At 50.1% G+C, this 21,842-nt stretch overlaps 5 protein-coding genes across 7 annotated transcripts; 4 read left to right on the forward strand and 1 right to left on the reverse strand.

Annotated features, from left to right (window-relative positions):
- Nucleotides 1-306: 306 nt before the first annotated feature.
- LOC120902510 lies at nt 307-3,925 on the forward strand. Its single transcript, XM_040311321.1, has 2 exons — nt 307-790; nt 1,280-3,925. Exons 1-2 carry the CDS (start codon nt 550-552, stop codon nt 3,727-3,729), a joined length of 2,691 nt encoding a protein of 896 aa, XP_040167255.1. The 5' UTR covers nt 307-549; the 3' UTR covers nt 3,730-3,925.
- A 523-nt stretch (nt 3,926-4,448) lies between these two features.
- LOC120902943 (ATP-binding cassette sub-family C member 10) lies at nt 4,449-9,602 on the forward strand. 3 transcript variants are annotated; one of them, XM_040312039.1, is made up of 3 exons: nt 4,449-4,714; nt 4,784-8,004; nt 8,082-9,602. In XM_040312039.1, exons 2-3 carry the CDS (start codon nt 4,894-4,896, stop codon nt 9,501-9,503), a joined length of 4,533 nt encoding a protein of 1,510 aa, XP_040167973.1. In that variant the 5' UTR covers nt 4,449-4,714; nt 4,784-4,893; the 3' UTR covers nt 9,504-9,602. The 3 variants fall into 3 exon arrangements, with proteins under 3 accessions (XP_040167973.1, XP_040167975.1, XP_040167976.1); XM_040312041.1 differs by having other exon boundaries at nt 4,449-4,685; nt 4,764-8,004; XM_040312042.1 differs by having other exon boundaries at nt 4,449-4,685.
- A 251-nt stretch (nt 9,603-9,853) lies between these two features.
- On the forward strand, nt 9,854-14,434 carry LOC120902946 (xanthine dehydrogenase-like). Its single transcript, XM_040312046.1, has 3 exons — nt 9,854-12,769; nt 12,834-14,147; nt 14,221-14,434. Exons 1-3 carry the CDS (start codon nt 10,106-10,108, stop codon nt 14,263-14,265), a joined length of 4,023 nt encoding a protein of 1,340 aa, XP_040167980.1. The 5' UTR covers nt 9,854-10,105; the 3' UTR covers nt 14,266-14,434.
- Nucleotides 14,435-15,018: 584 nt separating this feature from the next.
- On the forward strand, nt 15,019-20,212 carry LOC120902945 (xanthine dehydrogenase). The gene is made up of 2 exons (XM_040312045.1): nt 15,019-15,568; nt 16,118-20,212. Exons 1-2 carry the CDS (start codon nt 15,476-15,478, stop codon nt 20,093-20,095), a joined length of 4,071 nt encoding a protein of 1,356 aa, XP_040167979.1. The 5' UTR covers nt 15,019-15,475; the 3' UTR covers nt 20,096-20,212.
- On the reverse strand, nt 20,133-21,664 carry LOC120902947. The gene is made up of 3 exons (XM_040312047.1): nt 20,943-21,664; nt 20,421-20,872; nt 20,133-20,320 (listed from the first exon to the last, which is right to left on the reverse strand). The coding sequence occupies exons 1-3, from the start codon at nt 21,617-21,619 to the stop codon at nt 20,223-20,225; spliced, it is 1,227 nt and encodes a 408-aa protein (XP_040167981.1). The 5' UTR covers nt 21,620-21,664; the 3' UTR covers nt 20,133-20,222.
- Between the last annotated feature and the right edge of the window lie 178 nt (nt 21,665-21,842).

Below are 21,842 nucleotides of genomic sequence, written 5' to 3' on the forward strand. Positions count from 1 at the left end.
CAAACGCCCAATCTGCTTTGCTGCTGCGACCGAGGCCGAGGGTTCTGTTGCGACTCTGTCTGCCGAATGCAGAGCACGATGGCGCGGAGATACTTTTTTTGCCTCATCAATCTTCGCCGCTCCGTCTTTCTAACGCTGCGCTGCTCCACCTGTGGTTGTGTGTATCCGTTTCTCTCCAATTCTGCCGTTACCATTGTTGCTTTCATTCATTTTCGCGGGTCTGTGGCTGCTGAGCTTGCGCCCCGAAGCTGGTGCCGCGAAAGGGAAGCTTTCATTCCGGTTGCAGGTTGCAAAGAATACAGACATTTCGCCAGCTGCTCCCCGGGGTTGCCAGTTCAGAGCATTGGCGTGCCTTTTTGTTATGTTGTGTGTATTAATTTGAGTGAAGCAACAACGTTCCATAGTTTGTGGTTAAGTGCGAAAGAGACCCTCTGTTGGACTAATTTCCTAGCAATGCTTGTGACAAAAAGTGAAATACTGTAACAACACAGCTTCACAGCTGCATTACATCGAACAGTGCAGTGAACTAAAGTGATTACTGTGAACAAAATGAATCTATGTCAGATTGAGATTGTGCTGGTTCTCATTGCTGTTTGGGTGAACCAAGCATCTGCGGCGCAGCATCCAGCTCAGCTGGAAGGATGTCCGGAAGCGACACGGCCCCACCCTGGACGTTGCGATCAGTATTATCGCTGTGCGTTGCTTCCTTCGAAAACGGCCGTCTGGATAACGACACAGTGCCGGAAAGGATTGATTTATCGCCATCAGCGGAGTGGCTGTGTAGTGCCGGGTGAGTACGGTGAATGTTAGAAACGAATTAGAATTACTTTAAGTACCATAACAAAAGTGTAAGTGGCTCTAACGTTGCCAAAACCCTTAAACGTGATTGCATTGTTTTCATATCTGAATCCGTACCACGCTTAAAACACTTCGGCCAATCGGCAAGACAAACAAATTTACACTTGGAAGCTAACGGTAAATTAATGATGCTAGAAAAACCGAAACCCCGAAACCCCGAAGAGGATCCAGCTGCTTCGTTGACCTCGCCAAGTTGGCTGGATGGGATGGAGTTATAAAATGATACATTTTTTATGATCCTCTCCTCTTGGGCAGGGGAGTTTTTTACGTCGAATAACAAACACGTTAATAGCCATCGATCGTATTTGCACTTTTTTATAGCACCCCGGGTATTCTGCCAAAATCATCGTACCATTCATCCTAGAATCATTCATTCATTAACCAGCACTGCTTCTCATTCTTTCTCCTGGTTACGGCACAGATAACGATTGGGAGTGTGATCTTTCCTCCGACCTAGTGCGCGATCATAGTGAGGAAAGCATTTATGGCATCGATAACCCTCATCAGCAGGCCTTTCCTCCGAGTCGCACGCCTCCGGCTACCGACAACCAAATGAGGCCGACTGATACCAGACGAACACAATACCAGCTGCCCTCTATTGCTGGAGATGATCGCCGGGGAATCCTCATCCTGATGGACCAGGAGTTAAACAATCGGACGCGCATCAGGAGCACCGATTCGCTGGTGGAAGAGCAGAACGGCACTGGTGAGGAAAGCTTGGAACGGGTCGATGAAGATGTCGATACAACGGACGTGTTGACGGACAATGGTACGGTCGTAAAGTCATATTCGCCGCCGCATTCCTTCCATCAAGGCGCGGACCGAGATTCTTTCGCTAACAATGAGCAACCCCCGCCAAAGCCCCTAGGTCAAGGCTTCCTAGACTCGTCTCATCTGAACTCCATCCTTGGGGACTACATCATTCAAGGTGGTGGTGGTGGTGGTGGTGGTCAAAGCCATAAAACGAGGTTGCCGCTCCCACCGAATGGGAAAATCCATCCCGAGCATCTCACCCAAATTATTAACCAGCAAAAACAGTTAAACCGAATTGCCACTCAAATGAAACAACGCGTCGATCCGACCGGGGGTGTGGGAGATTTTTCGGCATTCGCCAACAACAGGATCTTTTCCCGCAAGCCTGCTCTGCCCTACGATTATCTTATGGATGCGAGTTATACGATGAGCTCCCCTCAGCAGCATTTGATCGATGGTGGTAATGGTGACAAAACGTTCAAACCCAAAGGACCGTACATGTCGGAGGACATCATAAAAAGTATCCTTCAAATTTCTCAACAAATGATTGCAAATCATCAAAAAACAGCATCGACGGCGGAGATGACAAGACCGGATCCGGAACCAGTGCCGAAACCGATATTTCTTCCTCTATCGGTTGGAACCACTTCTGCTGTTGCTGCACCACCCAGCCCTATACCGGAATACGCGACACCCACCAAACCCAAGATCACGACCACCTTCAATTCAAAGCCGATCGGTATTAGCTTCACAAATCCGTACACACTGGGTCACACGGCGGTGTATGATAACCTTCGGAATCAGCCCTTAAATGAGTCAATGTACTACAGCTCCTACCAACCGACGCTTTATGACATTTATGGCAATCGGTTCGTTCCAAAGGATTCATACGTTCAAATGATGCCACAAAACTTTCCCCAGTACAATCCTTACTTGGCAACGGCGTCTACAGCTTCACTCCTGAACAGACAGCCCATGCCGACGTATCCGAGCGTGGTATCACCATACGTTTCACCACCCCAACCCCAAGGTCCCATGACTGGTGATGCGGCCTTCCTGTACTCTCATCTCACCAATTCCCCTTCGATGCTGCAGTTGCAGAATAACATGCCAGATAGCTACAGTGTCCCCAGCAATGCTATCGATCGCTTTGAACCACTCGATTCGAAAGCATCTGACGAGAGTAGTGATAACGACAGTTCAGACAGTGATCCACCATACGTCTCAGGGGAGAGTTCAGACGAATCCAGCCAGATAGCCGAGGTAGATGAACCACAAAGTGACCCTCCCAGTCCAACATACAATGAAAATCCGTTCGAGCAAAGCGAGTCAGCGTTAGCCTATACCCAGTACAAGGACAGCATAATGCCGCTGCTAGATGCTAATCCAGGTGATGTGCGCATTTCTGTCGCAACGTGCACGCTCGGTAGCAGGGAACCGAACAAAACCGACTGCTTTAAGTACTTTGTCTGCAATCCCCAGAATGGGGCGTTCCAATCGTTTACCTGTCCCTCGTTTACAGCCTTCAACAAGGAGACGCGATTGTGTGATACGGCATCATACCAGGCATGCAAATCGCAACAGACACCCACCACTACAACGCCACCCTCCATAATTCGTTACAAAGGCTCAGCAGCACACCCAAACTCGCATCTCATGAAAAACGATATACTCACTGCCCAGAAGTATGTGGAGCTAATTCGTCAAGAGGCGAACAAACTTTTGACTCGAAATAACATGCCACTGCCGGCTGAGCAGATAGTCGTTCTGCCAGCACTGGACACAGTACATGCGGCCGAGTTTCACACCGTCAAACCATCGGTAAAAGTGCGAAGAAAGTCGTCTTCCAAACATTCCCCGAAGCCAACGACGACATCCACAACCATGACTACGACGACTACGACCACAACTACTGCTGCACCCACGGTAAAGCGATCGAAGACCGCACGCAAAGGACCGCGATGTCGTGCGGAGGGTCGCATTCCCAATCCGCTCGATCAGCATAGCTACTACGTTTGCCACCGAAAGAGTCAGAAAAAGTTTGTCAAAATGAAAATGACTTGCCCTTCGGGGCTTAAATACTGCGCAGCATCACAGTACTGTTCGTCGCACTGTTGAATGATACTGGTTAATTTATGATTATTTATTTGATTTTAACATTATTTATAGACCCTAATTTTAGCGATGCGTTAGAAAATGTAGACAGTAGACGTTGTTATATTTGCTGAAAATGTCATGTTTTGTGTTTTCCTCGTTGTCTGAATCGTAAATTTAATATGAATATAATGAGAAAAACGTAGCTGGTTGCATGTGTGAAGTAGATATGAAGATTTAATGAGCTAGTTTGTCATTAAGATAAATAATAAATATCCCGAAATAAAGCCATGTGTTGAATAAAATCAATAAATAAATAATATTATTTCGTCAACCCTTCCGACAACGGTCATTGTATAACAGTTGTGGTTTAAATTTTGAAGACAAAACTGTGCTACAAAATGCCGGACCACATTTCGCAAGATGTGTAGTGGTCGACCTAGAGATGTAAACGTGTGAGTGCTTACTAGTGATGGGTCATACGACTCCACAAACGGATCGACCCGGGGTCGGGTGCGTCTTGGCTGGAATCGTTTCCGACCCGTGGGTGCAACGAGTTCAATAGGTTCAATAGATTCAGCAAAGCATATGCGACAGCGTCCCATGTGTGCAACGAGTTCGGTAGGTTCATACGAGTTCAATAGGTTCAATGTGGATGGCTCCGACGCGATAGGTTCGGTTCAACCCGCCCATCACTACTGTTTACCATATGACTGTCATACGTGGTTGTTTTGTTTTCGTTTTTTTCTCCACGTTTTGTCGCTTTTTTTCTACACATAGCGCAACTATGTTGTAAATTATTTCTAGTTTTAGTCATACACACACAGCTGTCGGCTTCGCTAATCAAACACATACTTGTGCAGCCAGATCGACTTTTTTTTCCAAAACAATTACTTGCACTGTGCCGGCCACCGTTGGCTTCCAAAGTTTTGATAAGCGACGATGAATAATAAGCCGGAAAAAGATGTGTCATCATAATCGTGGGTATTATGCAGTAGCGTTTTACATCGTAAACAGCGTGTTTGGAGTGTGGGACCAAGTCACAATTTCAAGTGCAGCTTTATGTTTCTGTTTTCAGCTGACAGTTTTCCAGTGAAGTGAGAAATGCGCAAAGCGGAAACCTTTAGCCACAGCAAACGAAACTGAATCCTGTTTGGTTTTCTTCTCGACTGTGTGGTGAAGAGAGCCATGGTCGTCTGGGACCAGTTCTGGACCGATATATGCCCAACCGGGTTGCGGCCTTGGGTGCAGACCAACAGTGACCTTGCCCCATGCTTCCAGGAGCTGATACTGCAATTGCCTGTTCTTGCGCTCTTCGCCACCTTCTCTGCGTACTACTATGGAACCCATTGGCGTACAGTGTCACGCAATCAAACACAGCTGCGAGCGTTGCGAGTGCGAATCTTTGCCTCGCTAGGATTAACCTTCGTGCCGGCCTTAAAAGTGCTCTACATTTTCCGCCTGCATAAGGAGCTGTACCCGGTGGATATACTGCTCGCGTGTGTACAGCTGATAGCCTGGCCTATCCATTGCTGCTTTCTGCTATCTTCCGTACGCAAAGGATCCCTCAGCCATCGCGGCCCTCTGGCCCTGATTGTGCTGTGGACGTCACTGTTTGCCTTAAGTGCCATTTGGCTGCACACAAACCTGTACACCGATTATTGGCTGTGGTATGCGGCCCAACTAGCGCTATACCTGTTCTACGGAGCAACACTTGTTGCGCCAGGGAATGCCCACTACGTGCGCCTCCGCCGGACGGATGATCAGGAGCGTCAAGCCTTACTGTCTCAATCATATACCCGTTTTTTCGAAGACATTGAAGAAACGGCACTGGGCCCTATCGAGGACGATGCGAATCTGCTCTCCAAGTTTGTATTTTACTGGGTACGGCCCCTAATCGCTAAGGCGGTCAGTGGAAAACTAAAGCGCAACGATGACCTGTTCGATCTGCCCGAAGCTCTTACGCTGCACCGTGTTACGGAGAAGCTCCAAACTGCGCTCAGTGAAACGAGCTCTTTGCTGAAAGCCCTGCACAAGTGTTTCGGATGGGAGTTCTATTTGATCGGTCTGCTGCGGCTACTGGGAGATCTGTCGGGTTTTGCAGGGCCCCTCCTGCTCGGCGCGTTGCTCCGTATGGAGATTAATGGCAACAGTACCGTACCAATAGATCCTGCCGACTCCAGCGGTTCGTCCGATTTTGTAGCATATTACCATGCGCTTGGCTTATTTGGTTCGGCCATGATAAGTGCTTTCGCGGCAGTACACTTCAACTGGCGTATGACGTTCGTTAGCAGCAAAATGCGAATGTCAATCGTGACGGCCATCTATCAAAAGTCCCTCACGGCGAAGCAACTGCAAGCGGCTCGGCCAGAAATACTTAATTTGATGTCAACCGACACGGACAGAATTGTGAACTCGTGCATCAGCTTCCACTCGTTTTGGAGCATCCCTTTCCAGCTGTTTACCACGCTCTACCTACTCTACACGCAGCTCGGTGTTGCTTTTGTTGCTGGTGTGCTGTTTGCAGTATTGCTGATACCGATCAATCGCAAGATTGCGCAGAAAATTGGACAACTCTCGCAGGGCCTAATGGCAGCGAAGGATGCGCGTGTCACGATCACGACGGAAACCATCAGTGGAGCCAAAGACATCAAGCTAAACGCCTGGGAGGATGTTTTCATCAGCAAGATCCATCGCGAACGAGGTGAAGAAATAAGCTTTCTAGCCAAGCGCAAGTATCTCGATGCACTGTGCGTATACTTCTGGGCCACAACTCCCGTGCTGATGTGCCTGTTTACGTTTGGCACATCCATCCTGCTCGGCAAACCACTCACTGCCGCAACGACCTACACCAGCGTAGCACTGCTCAATATGCTTATCGGTCCGCTGAACGCATTTCCCTGGGTACTGAATGGATTGACCGAGGCGTGGGTATCGTTAAAGCGAGTCCAGGAACTGCTCGATCTACCCGATGTAAATCTGCAGGACTATTATCGACCACTGACGGCTTCCGATGCTGCCTTTGCCAATTCTTCCAAGCGTCCCGTCGTGCTGGCCATCAAGGATGGCAGCTTTGAGTTCGAAACAAAGCGCAGCCGGAAGGAGTTGGATTTGGTGCAGGAAGATATAATTGATTTCGCCTTCCGTGATCTCACGCTACAAGTACGGCAGGGAGAGCTCGTCTGTCTAGAAGGCCCCGTCGGTGGTGGCAAATCATCGCTGCTGCAGGTAATCATGGGCTACTTTCAGTGCACTGCCGGTGCGGTAGCGATTTCGATGGATGTAAAGGAAGGGTTTGGATATGTCTCACAGACACCCTGGCTGCAGCAGGGGACCATTCGAGACAATATTCTTTGGGGCGAAATATACGATGAAACGCGATATAAAGCAGTGATTCATGCCTGTGCACTGCAGTATGATTTGGATGCGTTGCGTGGCGACAGCACCGGCGTTGGCGAACAGGGACGCACCCTTTCCGGTGGACAGAAAGCGCGCGTAGCACTTGCTCGTGCAGTTTATCAGAATAAAAGCATCTACCTACTGGACGACATTCTGTCGGCGTTGGATGCGCACGTCGCATCGCACATAATTCGCCACTGTCTGTTTGGACTGCTCAAAGACAAGACACGCATCATTGTCACGCAGCACTCGATGGTGCTTAATCGGGCGACGCAAATCCTTCACGTGGAAGCTGGCCAAGTTACGCAAAGCGATGCACCGAACGTGGGATCGCTGTTGAGTGATTACGATGACTATGATGAGGATACAAGCACTACACTTTCCATGGCAAATGGCAGTACGTCGTACGGATCCGTGCGGGAGGATGACGACCAGCGAAGCAACGACAGCGTACTGATGGAAGAATCGCGTGAATTTGGTCATCTTGATCAAAAGGTGCTTGGAGCGTACTGGAAAGCAACAGGGCGTAGTCTTGGCTTTTGGGTCATCATGTCAGTACTCATGATGCAAGTGTCTCGCAATCTCACCGATGCATGGCTGGCGTACTGGGTCGGTACGACCAACGATATCGCTCCGAACAGCACCGGACTGGCGGAAAACCCCACCGTACTCGAGCTAAAAGAAGGCGAAGGAGTGCTTGCTTTGGTCGATCATGCACTTTTACCAATACTAACCGATGGAAGCAATGGAACGGCAACACCGTTCTACTATTTAGGAGTTTATGCAACGCTAGCGATCAGCAACAGTCTCCTAACGTTGCTGAGAGCTTTCCTTTTTGCGTATGCTGGCTTAAAAGCTGCCAAATGCATCCACGATCGTCTGCTCAACAGCGTGCTTTACGTTAGTATAAACACTTACCGATGTATTGGTCACACTCATTGCTCTACGTCTAAAACATTTCCCATTTCTTTTCACAGACCAAATTGCAATTCTTCGATGTTGTCCCACTGGGAAGAATACTCAATCGCTTCTCATCCGACGTGTACACCGTCGACGATACGCTTCCTTTCATAATGAACATCCTGCTGGCCCAATTCTTCGGACTGCTCGGTGCACTTTTGATCAGTCTGTACGCCATGCCCTGGCTGGGACTGCTGATTGTGCCTCTAGTGCCGATATACCTATCACTGCAAAACAAATATCGCTTTGCATCGCGCGACATAAAGCGGCTTTCGAGCAATGCTCTTTCACCGCTGTACGCTCACTTCACTGAAACCTTGCAGGGGCTAACCACCATCCGAGCGTTGCGCGGTGAAAAACGTTTCCAGCGAGACTTTCTCTACAAGCTGGGGGAAAGCATAAAATCTCAGCTATCTGCAGCTGCGACGCAACAATGGCTTGGTCTGCGGCTACAGCTGTTGGGCGCCTTTCTCGTCGGAGGATCCGGTCTGCTGGCGGCTATCACATCGGCCCACATGACCTCGCCCGAGCTGGTGGGATTGGCCATTTCCTACGCACTGTCCATCACCGGTCTGCTGTCGGGATTACTGTACGCTGTGGCCGAAACGGAACAGGAGTTCGTCGCTGTCGAGCGTATCAATCAATACTGCCAGCTGGAGCCGGAAATCAATGCCGACGGATCCGCCGACCCGCCGTTCGGGTGGCCGTCCCAGGGCGTGGTGGTGTTCGACAACGTGCATATGCGCTACCGAGAGCACTTGACCTGCTCAATTAGGTCCATCAACTTGAACGTGAAACCGTGCGAGCGCATCAGCATTGTCGGGCGAACGGGATCGGGCAAAACGTCCGTGCTGGCATCACTGTTGCGAGTAGCACCCCTGGACAAGGGCACCATTGCGGTGGACTTTGTAAATATAGCCACCCTGCCTTTGGATGTGCTGCGGAGCCGCATTGCGCTCATTTCGCAAGACCCGTTCCTGTTCAACGGTACAATTCGAGACAATCTCGATCCGCGTGCCGTACACATCGATTCCGAAATATGGGAAGCCATCAACTGCTGCTTGGCAAGCCCGCTGGTGCAAGCCCTCGGTGGTTTGTATGGTCGTTTGGATGTTAGCGGAGCAAACCTTTCGGCGGGCCAGAAGCAACTGCTGTGCCTCACCCGTGCGCTGCTGAAGAAATCCAAAATTGTGCTGATCGATGAAGGCACCTCCAACCTAGACTTTGAATCAGAATCGGCCATTCAGCTGGTCTTGAAGAACGCATTTCGGGGCCGGACAGTCATTGTAGTGGCCCATCGATTGAAGGGCATTCTAGACACGGATCAGGTGTTCGTCATGCAGGATGGCACCGTCAACGAGCAAGGTGTGCCGCGTGATCTTGCCGAGCAACCAAATTCCTTATTTTATTCTTTACTGCAAGAGCAGCAAAACTCTTAGCTAAACGTACGTAAAAGGTACCCGTAGAATAGCCGATCTTCCGGTACACTATTATCAATTAAGAGCAGAAATACATAAACAACCAATGTAAATGTGTAATTTTTATAATTCTTCTAATTCAATTACGATTGAGTACCACACAAACTGAAATTGATCTGCAACCTTTCGGAAATAAAAAATATGTTTTAAAAGTTACATTATGTTGGACCAACCAATCTTTTCCCCTTCCTCTGATCTCATTCGCCCAGTTTACAACACATACAAGCATGGCCTTCATATACTGTCAGCATGCCGCGAGATGACAATCTCAATGCACTACACACACTCTCATTTTTGCTCGTTCGTTCAGCCACCTGTCATGTAAAGCTTAATTAGTGCGTGTGTACTCGCTGTTCTTCGCTGGACGAATTATCTTATCAAACCAGCTGTTTGTTCGCGATCCGTCCATTCTGTTACATCCGAATAATTTTGTTAAGTGATAAGCGCATTCGTTTTCATATTTCATTTACTTCGCAACCTTGGTTCGCGTTAGTTTAACCCAAGTGCGCATCCGCCGTGTTATTAAATAGGGCGTTGTCTCGAGCAAATAGTACTAGTTCGCAATGGAAAGCTTAGCTCAGTTCAATTGCAATGTGCCACTGGTGCTGTTTGTGAACGGGAAAAAAGTGATCGACTCCTCTCCAGATCCGGAGTGCACCCTGCTGGTGTATCTGCGGGAAAAGTTGCGCCTCTGCGGCACGAAACTCGGATGTGCCGAGGGAGGATGCGGAGCATGTACGGTGATGGTGTCCAAGGTTGATCGTAAAACGGGCTCGCTGCATCATCTGGCAGTCAACGCTTGTCTGACGCCCGTTTGTGCCGTGCACGGGATGGCTGTGACGACGGTCGAGGGTATCGGAAGTACTCGGACGCGCCTCCACCCCGTCCAGGAGCGCATCGCCAATGCGCACGGCTCTCAGTGTGGCTTCTGTACTCCTGGTATCGTCATGTCGATGTACTCGTTGCTGCGCAGCTCTCCCGTTCCCTCGATGAAAGAGCTGGAGGTTGCCTTCCAAGGGAATCTGTGTCGCTGCACCGGCTATCGACCGATCCTGGAGGGGTACAAAACCTTCACCAAGGAGTTCGGCTGCGCCATGGGAGACAAATGCTGTCGCAACGGCAATGGTAATGGATGTCGACAGAACGGCAACGGAGAGCTAGACACCGAGCTGTTCCAGCCGAACGAGTTCGTTCCTTACGATCCATCTCAAGAGCCCATTTTTCCACCGGAATTGAAGCTTTCCGACAAGCTCGACTCTGAATCGCTGGTCTTTCGAACCTCCCGTACCGCTTGGTATCGACCAACAACGCTCAACGATCTGTTGGCCCTCAAGAAAGCCCATCCAGAGACGAAGATTGTCGTCGGTAACACGGAAGTGGGCGTGGAAGTGAAATTCAAACACTTTGAGTACCCCGTCCTCGCCAATCCCATCCAAATAAAGGAGTTGACGACGATCGAGCGACAAGCGAGTGGACTCAAAATAGGATCCGCCGTCACGTTAATGGAAATGGAGATCGCGCTGCGGAAAGAAATCGAAACCGGTCCTGAAACGGAGACTCGTCTGTACCAAGCGATCGTCGACATGCTGCACTGGTTCGCTGGAAAGCAGATCCGTAATGTTGCCTCTGTTGGAGGAAACATCATGACGGGAAGCCCCATTTCGGATCTAAATCCCATCTTCACGGCTGCCGCGATCGAGCTGGAAGTGGCCAGCCTCGACGGAGGCTTCCGGAAGGTGCGCATGGGCGATGGATTCTTCACTGGCTACCGGAAGAACGTCATTCAACCGCAAGAAGCGCTCGTTTCGCTGTTTATCCCACGCACCACCAAGGATCAATACTTCATCGCGCACAAGCAGGCCAAACGCCGCGATGATGATATTGCCATCGTGAATGGAGCCTTCAATGTGCGTTTCCGACCCGGTACGGATATCGTCGATGAAATCCATCTTGCCTTTGGTGGAATGGCGCCAACGACAGTTCTGGCCAAGAAGACGGCCACCGCTCTAGTCGGAACGCGATGGGACGCACAGCTCGTGGAGCGTTGCAATGATTTGTTGGTGGAAGAGCTTCCTCTGAGTCCTTCGGCTCCGGGCGGCATGATCGTGTATCGTCGTTCATTGACTTTGAGTCTCTTTTTCAAGGCTTATCTTGCCATTGCACAATCACTCGATAAGCAATCCATTCCCCACAGGACACCCGTTGGCGAACGGGAGAAAAGTGGAGCCAATACGTTCCATACGTTGGTACCCAAGAGCACTCAGCTGTTCGAAAAGGTTTCTGGCGATCAACCGGCCACCGATCCCATCCGTCGACCGCAAGTGCACGCTTCCGCTTACAAACAAGTCACCGGGGAAGCTATCTATTGTGACGACATTCCAAAGTTTGCCAACGAGCTGTATCTAGCATTTGTGTACAGTACAAAGGCACACGCCAAGATACTGTCCATCGATGCATCGGAAGCACTGAAACAGGAGGGTGTGCATCGGTTCTTTAGCGCAGATGACTTGACCGACGAGCAGAACCGTCTTGGTGCGATCGTGGAAGATGAACGTATATTCGCTAAAGACATCGTTACCAGCCAGGGTCAAATAATTGGAGCAGTAGTAGCCGACAATGAATCAATAGCGAAGACCGCTGCTAGAAAGGTACGGGTTGTCTACGAGGATCTGACACCGATAATAGTATCCCTGGAGGATGCAATTGCTCGCGAAGCCTTTTTCCCCGAGGGATCGTTACGTTTGGAGTACGGAAATGTCGATGCCGCTTTCGATTCGGCCTACGTCATCGTGGAGGGTGAATGTCGCACGGGGGCTCAGGAACATTTTTACCTCGAGCCGATCGCATGCATCGCTTACCCGCGTGATTCAGACGAGCTGGAAATTATAAGCTGCAGCCAGCATCCGGCTGAAGCACAACGTAAAGTAGCCAACGCACTGAGCATTCCGTGCCATAAAGTGTTTTCGCGTGTGAAACGTCTGGGTGGAGGCTTTGGAGGTAAAGAAACAAAGGTTGATCATTTCGTCACACCCGTGGCGCTGGCAGCCTATCGCCTTCGACGGCCTGTTCGGACCGTCCTGGATCGATGCGATGACATGGCCGTTACTGGAACTAGACACCCGTTTTTGGTACGATACCGTGTGGCGGTATCGAAGGATGGCCTGCTTTTGGCCGGCGAATACAAAGCGTACTCCAATGCAGGATATTCCAGAGATCTTTCGTATTCGGTGAGTACAATACTTCATTGATCCTCGATCTTCGAACACTATAAAGATCAATCCTTTTGTTTAGGTTATGCAACGGGCGCTTTTGCATATTCAAAACGCGTACAAGATATCCAACATTCGTATCGAAGGATGGGTTTGTAAAACCAATTTACCATCCTGTACCGCGTTTAGAGGATTTGGATCGCCGCAGGCAATGTTTGTAGCAGAAACTGTTATAAGACACGTTGCACAAGAGTTGAAACTCGATCATGTCTCGTTGATCGAGAAAAATTTGTACAAAAACGAAGGCGATCATACCCATTACAACAAGATAATAGAAAATTGTACAGTCCGACGATGCTGGGACGATCTGCTTGAATCTTCCGCGTTTCGCCAGCGACAAACGCAAGTGGACGCATTTAACCGTGCTAATCGATGGCGCAAACGTGGCATCGACGCCGTGCCAACGATGTACGGCATCGCGTTTAACGTACCCGGCCTTGACCAATCCGGAGCACTGGTGCACGTCTACCAGGATGGCACCGTCCTGATCGCACATGGTGGCGTTGAGATGGGACAGGGATTGCACACAAAGATGATACAAGTGGCGGCTACCGCTTTGCAGATTCCGTTCGACAAAATTCACTGCTCCGAAACGGGCACCGACAAGATCCCGAACACATCGGCCACGGCCGCTAGCGTGGCGTCAGATTTGAATGGGGCAGCGGTTTTGGAAGCGTGCCGTAAGCTGCAATCACGCCTAGAGCCCTACCGGAAGAAGGACAGCGCCAGCGGTTGGAACGCTTGGATCCGGCAAGCGTATCTAGATCGAGTTTCGCTGTCGGCCACCGGGTTCTACGCCACACCGGACATTAACTACAATTTCCGGACCAACGCTGGCAATCCCTTCCACTACTACACATTCGGTGCTGCATGTTCTGAGGTGGAAATCGATTGTCTCACCGGCGATCATCAGGTGCTGCGTACCGATATCGTCATGGACGTAGGGTCGAGCCTCAATCCGGCAATTGACATTGGGCAAATCGAGGGAGGATTCATGCAGGGCTATGGAATGTTCATGCTCGAGGAGATGATCTATTCGCCCGCAGGGGAGGTATATTCGCGTGGTCCCGGCACCTACAAATTGCCCGGGTTTGCGAACATCCCGGGAGAGCTGAACGTTTCGCTGCTAACTGGAGCACCGAATCCTCGGGCCGTATATTCATCCAAAGCTATTGGGGAGCCGCCCCTCTTCCTAGCTTCGTCCGTATACTTTGCAATCAAGGCAGCCATTGCGGCCGCACGTTTGGAGGAAGGTGTCACCGGCAATTTCAACCTTATTGCTCCCGCGAGTTCAGCACGCATTAGGATGCTTTGCAGCGACACCATTACACGAAAGGTAAGTACGGCACACTTTTTGACAATTGTATATTGGGATTTGGAACTCAACAAACGAAAATATGTCTTTACAGTTCACTGACGAGACTGGTGATGGATCGTGGAATGTTATGGCATAATAGAAGGGCTCTTTGTATCGTCGTGAGGTATACACAATCTACCGTATTCTTAGTAAATCCTTCGATCCCCTACTCTGGCATGTTTTGGTCGATAAATGCTCCAGAAACATTGAATTCATTAGAGAAGCCATATAACCCGTTAGAAATACACCTGTCTCTACATTCTTTATCCGTTACTTTCTATTTCTTTGCCACTGAGTGCTTTGGAAATGTCTTAAATCAGAGACAATGTATCCGAAAAGACAGTTTTATAAGAGCAAAGCTCGCATTCATCGCTGTGTAGACAACGAAAACTTAGATGATGACAGTCGTTCTTGGAATTGAGGTTGGACTAGCGCACCTGAAGCTTAACTAAATAACCACAACTATGACCACAATAAAATAAATCAGCTCAAACGGAAGCAGAATCAACGCCACGACCCGATGTAATAGGTACACCGCTTTCTTATCTTTGCACTATCACCATTATAATCGCGTGTGCAAGATTGTAAACATTCGGTTTTCTTCCCTCGTCTTCTTAGCAGGATTCACCACCATCCCCGAGGTATGCCGATTTGAAGCGGAATTCACGAGGAAGACACGAGCAACACTTTACTCTCTCTAGGGAATGGCTTTACATAGAGAGATAGGTCGGAATCTCTCCCAACGATGTAAATATGCTGCTTCCAAGAACGGAAGCCCAATGGCGTTGGTTCCCGAGCCGCTGTTTTTTACTCTCCTACGCTCTGTTTGGAGCTCACAGCTGATGGGACGTCCACAGGGTTAAACACGGTGAAAGACACACTTAAGTCACGTTCCAATCCGCTCTCCGAGCTCAGTCTTTCGCGAACCGTCGGCCACAGTGACAGTGTAAAAATAAAGACCGTCCCTACTATCTTCGCCTCGCTTCTGCTTGTGTGCGACACGTTGTCTACGACGGAGTGCAGCAGTTTGTGAGGAGTGAAAAAAGGAACCTAAATTTAAACATAAACTTCACACGCGTGTGTAAACACCGCTTTTGCACCAACTCTAGTGGAACACTTTCGAATGTGTTTTATGCGGTAAAGTGTAGTAAAAATTGCATAAAAATCCGCAACGCAACTCTCGCCGTTAACAACAGCAAAAGTGGCACGGCAGCAGTGATAAGCAGCAAGCCAAGCAAGTGTAAGCAACGGTTCGCTAACTTTCCAACGTGTTTTCTCGTAACATTGCCAAAAACTCCACGCCAACGATGGCCCCGTCGAGTGTCCGCAGTGAAACAGATGGTCTGTTGCCGCAGTTCGATACAAATCAACCACTGGTCTTTTTCGTCAATGGCAAGAAGGTGAGTGAATGTTCCAGAGACGACCCATTCCCGTGCAATCGCGTATTCGAAGGCGGGTAGCGAAGATGATGACGATGGTGAAGATGATGATAATTTCCATGTCCTCCCGTCGGAGGATGTAAAACCCCTCCTGTCAGCAACAAACCCGGCAACAAACGCGATGGCATACGCTGATAACGGTTATTTGTGATGATCATGTACAATGTTCACATGATGGCAGCGGACTCCAGCGGGCGGTGTGAGCGCGCGGGTTGTGACGACACGCCTCAACACCGTTGAACCGTAAACATCTCATTCCGCGTGCCCCACGGTCATCAAAATCTCCGTTTCTCTTCTTCGCTATCAGTCTTGTTTACTTCAAATCACTCTCACTAAAACCCCGCTCAGATTCTGCGCCGGTCTTCGCGGCCGTTGTAGACGTTTGATTGAACGTTTCCAAGCCCCCCGTGCTTCGTCGTTTATTGCGCTGATTAGTCCGTCCATTAGTTATGAAGTTTGCGCGCATCAGAGTGTCACTATCTATCTATTCACGTACACGTTTTCTCGCAGGTTACCGATGATGGTCCGGATCCGGAGTGCACCCTGCTGGTGTATCTGCGTGAAAAGTTACGCCTCTGCGGCACGAAACTCGGATGTGCCGAGGGAGGATGCGGAGCATGTACGGTGATGGTGTCCAAGGTTGATCGTAAAACGGGCTCGCTGCATCATCTGGCAGTCAACGCTTGTCTGACGCCCGTTTGTGCCGTGCACGGGATGGCTGTGACGACGGTCGAGGGTATCGGAAGTACTCGGACGCGCCTCCACCCCGTCCAGGAGCGCATCGCCAAAGCGCACGGCTCGCAGTGTGGCTTCTGTACTCCTGGTATCGTCATGTCGATGTACTCGTTGCTGCGCAGCTCTCCCGTTCCCTCCATGAAAGAGCTGGAGGTTGCCTTCCAAGGGAATCTGTGTCGCTGCACCGGCTATCGACCGATCCTAGAGGGGTACAAAACCTTCACCAAGGAGTTCGGCTGCGCCATGGGAGACAAATGCTGTCGCAACGGCAATGGTAACGGATGTGGACAGAATGGCAACGGAGAGCTAGACACCGAGCTGTTCCAGCCGAACGAGTTCGTTCCTTACGATCCATCTCAAGAGCCCATTTTTCCACCGGAATTGAAGCTTTCCGACAAGCTCGACTCTGAATCGCTGGTCTTTCGTACCTCCCGTACCGCTTGGTATCGACCAACAACGCTCAACGATCTGTTGGCCCTCAAGAAAGCCCATCCAGAGACGAAGATCGTCGTCGGTAACACGGAAGTGGGCGTGGAAGTGAAATTCAAACACTTTGAGTACCCCGTCCTCGCCAATCCCATCCAAATAAAGGAGTTAACGACGATCGAGCGACAAGCGAGTGGACTCAAAATAGGATCCGCCGTCACGTTAATGGAAATGGAGATCGCGCTGCGGAAAGAAATCGAAACCGGTCCTGAAACGGAGACTCGCCTATACCAAGCGATCGTAGACATGCTGCACTGGTTCGCTGGAAAGCAGATCCGTAATGTTGCCTCGGTTGGAGGAAACATCATGACGGGAAGCCCCATTTCGGATCTAAATCCCATCTTCACGGCTGCCGCGATCGAGCTGGAAGTTGCCAGCCTCGACGGGGGCTTCCGCAAGGTGCGCATGGGCGATGGATTCTTCACTGGCTACCGGAAGAACGTCATTCAACCACAAGAAGCGCTCGTGTCGCTATTTATCCCACGCACCACCAAGGATCAATACTTCATCGCGCACAAGCAGGCCAAACGGCGTGATGATGATATTGCCATCGTGAATGGAGCGTTCAATGTGCGTTTCCGACCCGGTACGGATATCGTCGATGAGATCCATCTGGCTTTTGGTGGAATGGCGCCAACGACAGTTCTGGCCAAGAAGACGGCCACCGCTCTAGTCGGGCTGAGATGGGACGCACAGCTCGTGGAGCGTTGCAATGATTTGTTGGTGGAAGAGCTTCCTCTGAGTCCTTCGGCTCCGGGCGGCATGATCGTGTATCGTCGTTCATTGACTTTGAGTCTCTTTTTCAAGGCTTATCTTGCCATTGCACAATCACTCGATAAGCAATCCATTCCCCACAGGACACCCGTTGGCGAACGGGAGAAAAGTGGAGCCAATACGTTCCATACGTTGGTACCCAAGAGCACTCAGCTGTTCGAAAAGGTTTCTGGCGATCAACCGGCCACCGATCCCATCCATCGACCGCAAGTGCACGCTTCCGCTTACAAACAAGTCACCGGGGAAGCTATCTATTGTGACGACATTCCAAAGTTTGCCAACGAGCTGTATCTAGCATTTGTATACAGTACAAAGGCACACGCTAAGATTCTGTCGATCGATGCATCGGAAGCACTGAAACAGGAGGGTGTCCATCGGTTCTTTAGCGCAGATGACTTGACCGAAGAGCAAAACAAGGCTGGCCCAGTGTTCCACGATGAATTTGTCTTTGTGAAAGATGTCGTTACTACGCAGGGACAAATAATTGGAGCTATTGTGGCCGACAATCAAACAATTGCACAAAGAGCCGCTCGCCAGGTGAAAGTCACTTACGAAGAACTACAGCCGGTAATCGTTACGCTGGAGGATGCTATCAGACTGGAGTCGTTCTATCCCGGATTCCCCAGAATCATTGCCAAGGGAGACGTTGAGAAAGCTCTGTCCGAGGCGGATGTTATCATCGAAGGTGATTGTCGCATGGGTGGACAGGAGCACTTCTACCTAGAAACGCAAGCATGCCTGGCTGTGCCGAAGGATTCAGACGAAATCGAGGTGATTAGCAGCACCCAGCATCCTACCGAGATTCAACACCACGTGGCGCAAACTCTGGGCATACCCGCCTCGAAGGTTGTTTCTCGTGTGAAGCGTCTTGGAGGTGGTTTTGGTGGCAAGGAATCGCGTGCCGCCATTGTGGCCATTCCGGTTGCTTTGGCCGCGCACCGCATGGGCAGACCCGTCCGCTGCATGCTCGACAGAGACGAAGATATGGCAGTGTCCGGTACGCGACATCCTTTCTACTTCCATTACAAAGTGGGAGTCAGCAAGGACGGCAAGCTGTTGGCCGGCGATTTCCGCGCTTACAACAATGCCGGCCATTCGATGGACCTGTCCTTTGCCGTGCTGGAGCGTTCAATGTTCCACATCCAAAACGCGTATCGTATCCCGCATCTGCGTGTCCGTGGATGGGTTTGTCGCACAAACCTACCTTCAAACACCGCTTTCCGCGGTTTCGGCGGTCCGCAGGGCATGATGGCGGCAGAAACAATGATGCGCCATGTGGCCCGCACACTGAACCGGGACTACGTCGAGCTGATCGAGCTGAACATGTACCGGGAAGGCGATACAACGCACTACAACCAGCAGATCGAGGGCTGCAATGTTGGTAAGTGCTGGAGTGAGGTTTTACAATCGGCTGATTTTGCCAAACGCCGGGAAGCGGTCGAAAAGTTCAACGAAGAACACCGTTGGCGCAAACGCGGCATTCACGTCGTACCGACAATGTTCGGCATCGCTTTCACCGTGCTGCACCTGAACCAAAGCGGTGCCCTGATTCACGTGTACCAGGATGGCACGGTGCTGCTAACCCATGGCGGTACCGAGATGGGCCAAGGACTGCACACGAAAATGATTCAGGTTGCTGCCACGGCGCTAGGAATTCCTTTCGATCGCATCCACATTTCCGAGACGTCTACCGATAAGGTTCCGAACACTTCGGCTACGGCGGCCAGCGCTGGGTCGGATCTAAACGGCACTGCGGTGCTGAATGCTTGCCTCACCATCCGCGAGCGATTGGAACCCATCCGCAAAGAGTTCCCCGACAAGGACTGGAACTTCTGGGTCAGTAAGGCGTACTTCAGCCGGGTGTCGCTGTCGGCCACTGGATTCTATGCTACGCCCGATCTGGGCTACGATTTTGGCACCAATTCGGGCAAAGCGTTCAACTACTACACTTACGGTGCGGCTTGCTCTGAGGTAGAGATCGACTGCCTGACTGGAGACCATCAGGTCATCCGAACCGACGTCGTAATGGACTTGGGCTCCAGCATTAATCCTGCCATCGATATCGGCCAAATCGAAGGTGGATTCATGCAAGGCTACGGGCTATTCACGCTGGAAGAAATGGTCTACTCGCCCCAGGGTCAGGTGTTTTCCCGCGGACCTGGCGTGTACAAATTGCCCGGTTTTGCCGACATCCCTGGGGAGTTCAACGTTTCACTGCTCACTGGGGCGCCCAATCCGCGCGCAGTTTACTCATCGAAGGCCGTTGGTGAGCCGCCACTTTTCCTTGCCTCGTCCATATTCTTCGCAATCCGCGATGCTATTGCCGCGGCTCGAAAGGAGGAAAAGCTGTCCGATGATTTTACATTAGTTTCACCGGCCACTTCGTCGCGCATCCGGACAGCTTGTCAGGATAAATTTGTAGAACGCTTTACTAAGCAGCAAAGCAATGGAGCAGAAGCAGCTCGCGTCGTTCCGTGGAATGTAATGCCTTAGTGAAACTTAATCTTAGACTAAAAGTGCGCGCACGCCATTTTTCATCGTTTTTGTGGAATATATTTACGAAAGATTCTAATTTTGAAGTAAATAAAGTTGACATATGCAACCGAAAAACTATCACCGTCTACTGTTTACCAGATCTGAACCAACCACCGAATTTGGACGCTTTGGTTTTCTTTTTTGTCATCGTTTCTTTTTCCGGAGTCTGAATCATGGGATTCTCTATGGATGCATATCAAAATACCACACAACCAACCCAGGAGGAGATTAGTAAGGCAGGTTAGTATGTAAAATGCATGCAATGCGCAATACTTTCACTTACCAGAATCGTTTGCATCCGAAGGGATGCCGTCCATTCCGACGGATTCTATCTTGGAAACATAGTACATGGAAGTCACTATATTCACTGGCGTCTCTGGAGGAGCACTGTTCACACGGCGGATATTATGGTCTCCATCGCCACCAGATGGCACGCCTACTGGATGCATAACTGCCAGACTGTTGCTGCCTGCTGTATCACTCAACATGCACTGCTGATCACCGTCGTTAAAGCTCTGAACAGTATCACCGCTTGCTTCGGCGCCGTTCGCATCCAAACAACTGGGACGCGCGGTATTAGCTTTCCTTCTACGGAAAGTGTTGCTGAGAATTTTCTTCGACACCTCGTACGACCGTGCGTATAAGGAAAATTCTCCTTCATGCTTCATCTTTCCAAACAGATCATCCGCGTTCTGTAGTCGCTCTACAGCGCCCTTCAGCTTCTCACAGGTTAATCTGTCGAAATAGAGCAAACATGTAACCGTTAGGCGCATTGCACCGGCGCGAGGTTTAGTAGGGAGAATACTTTAAATCACTGATATCTTCTTTAAGGCGGTCGATGATTTCCCGATTGCGTTGCTCCTCCTTTTGCCGGCTCAGTTCTAGGCTAGCAAGTTGCTCCCTCATTTCATCCACCTGTTGCTCCATGTCCAGCTTTTTCTCCTGCAATCGTTCTGCTCGATACATCCTAACGGGGTCTTGATTCTTTGCCAGCGCTTTTGGAGGAAGCGGTGGTTTTTTGCGGACAATTTTTTCTCTATCCGCGTAAGGTTGTCCCACCACCTTGGGGCGCCCGGCAGGATGGGCCATTAATGGGATCATGCTGCATCGCCGGTCGGCCGCATTACGTTCTTTAGTTTCGAAGCTATCATCGTCATTCGAGTCGGACCCATTGTTGAACTGTTCCAATTTCACTGCCACTATCGGTGCTATTTTATCTTCCTCTTGCTCCCTTGCTGTTTGCCGATCGCTGGTTAAATTTTCCACACTGTTCCAACGCTGCAGGGACACTTTGCCGCCACCAACACTCTCTTCCTTGGCAGCTTCGAGACTGATGAAAGTGTTATTGCGCGGCAATTTCCTCACCTCCCGTATGAAGTGTCCCATTTCTTGAGCTGGTTTGGCACTGTACGGCGATGGAATAGCTCGAAACACGTCCCCAACTGACGGGTTTTTGGTGGGTTGCAAATTAGAAGCCAACATCGCTTTCGATGGCGCCACGATTGAACGAATAGCAAGTATGAGTGCAAACCCGAAGGTTGCTGCGATGTAAAAAAACCAACGCTAGCGATCAAGATCTTTTGAAGACCTTCCACCAAAGGGAACGACTACATTGAAGAAACACACTTAAAATTACGTCTTGTGAACAAACTACACTAACTAATGAAAAATATATACGGTCATCTTTAAGCATAATATAAAACTG

This window comes from Anopheles arabiensis, chromosome 3, assembly GCF_016920715.1.
Source record: "Anopheles arabiensis isolate DONGOLA chromosome 3, AaraD3, whole genome shotgun sequence".
NCBI classification, from domain to species: Eukaryota; Metazoa; Arthropoda; class Insecta; order Diptera; family Culicidae; genus Anopheles; species Anopheles arabiensis.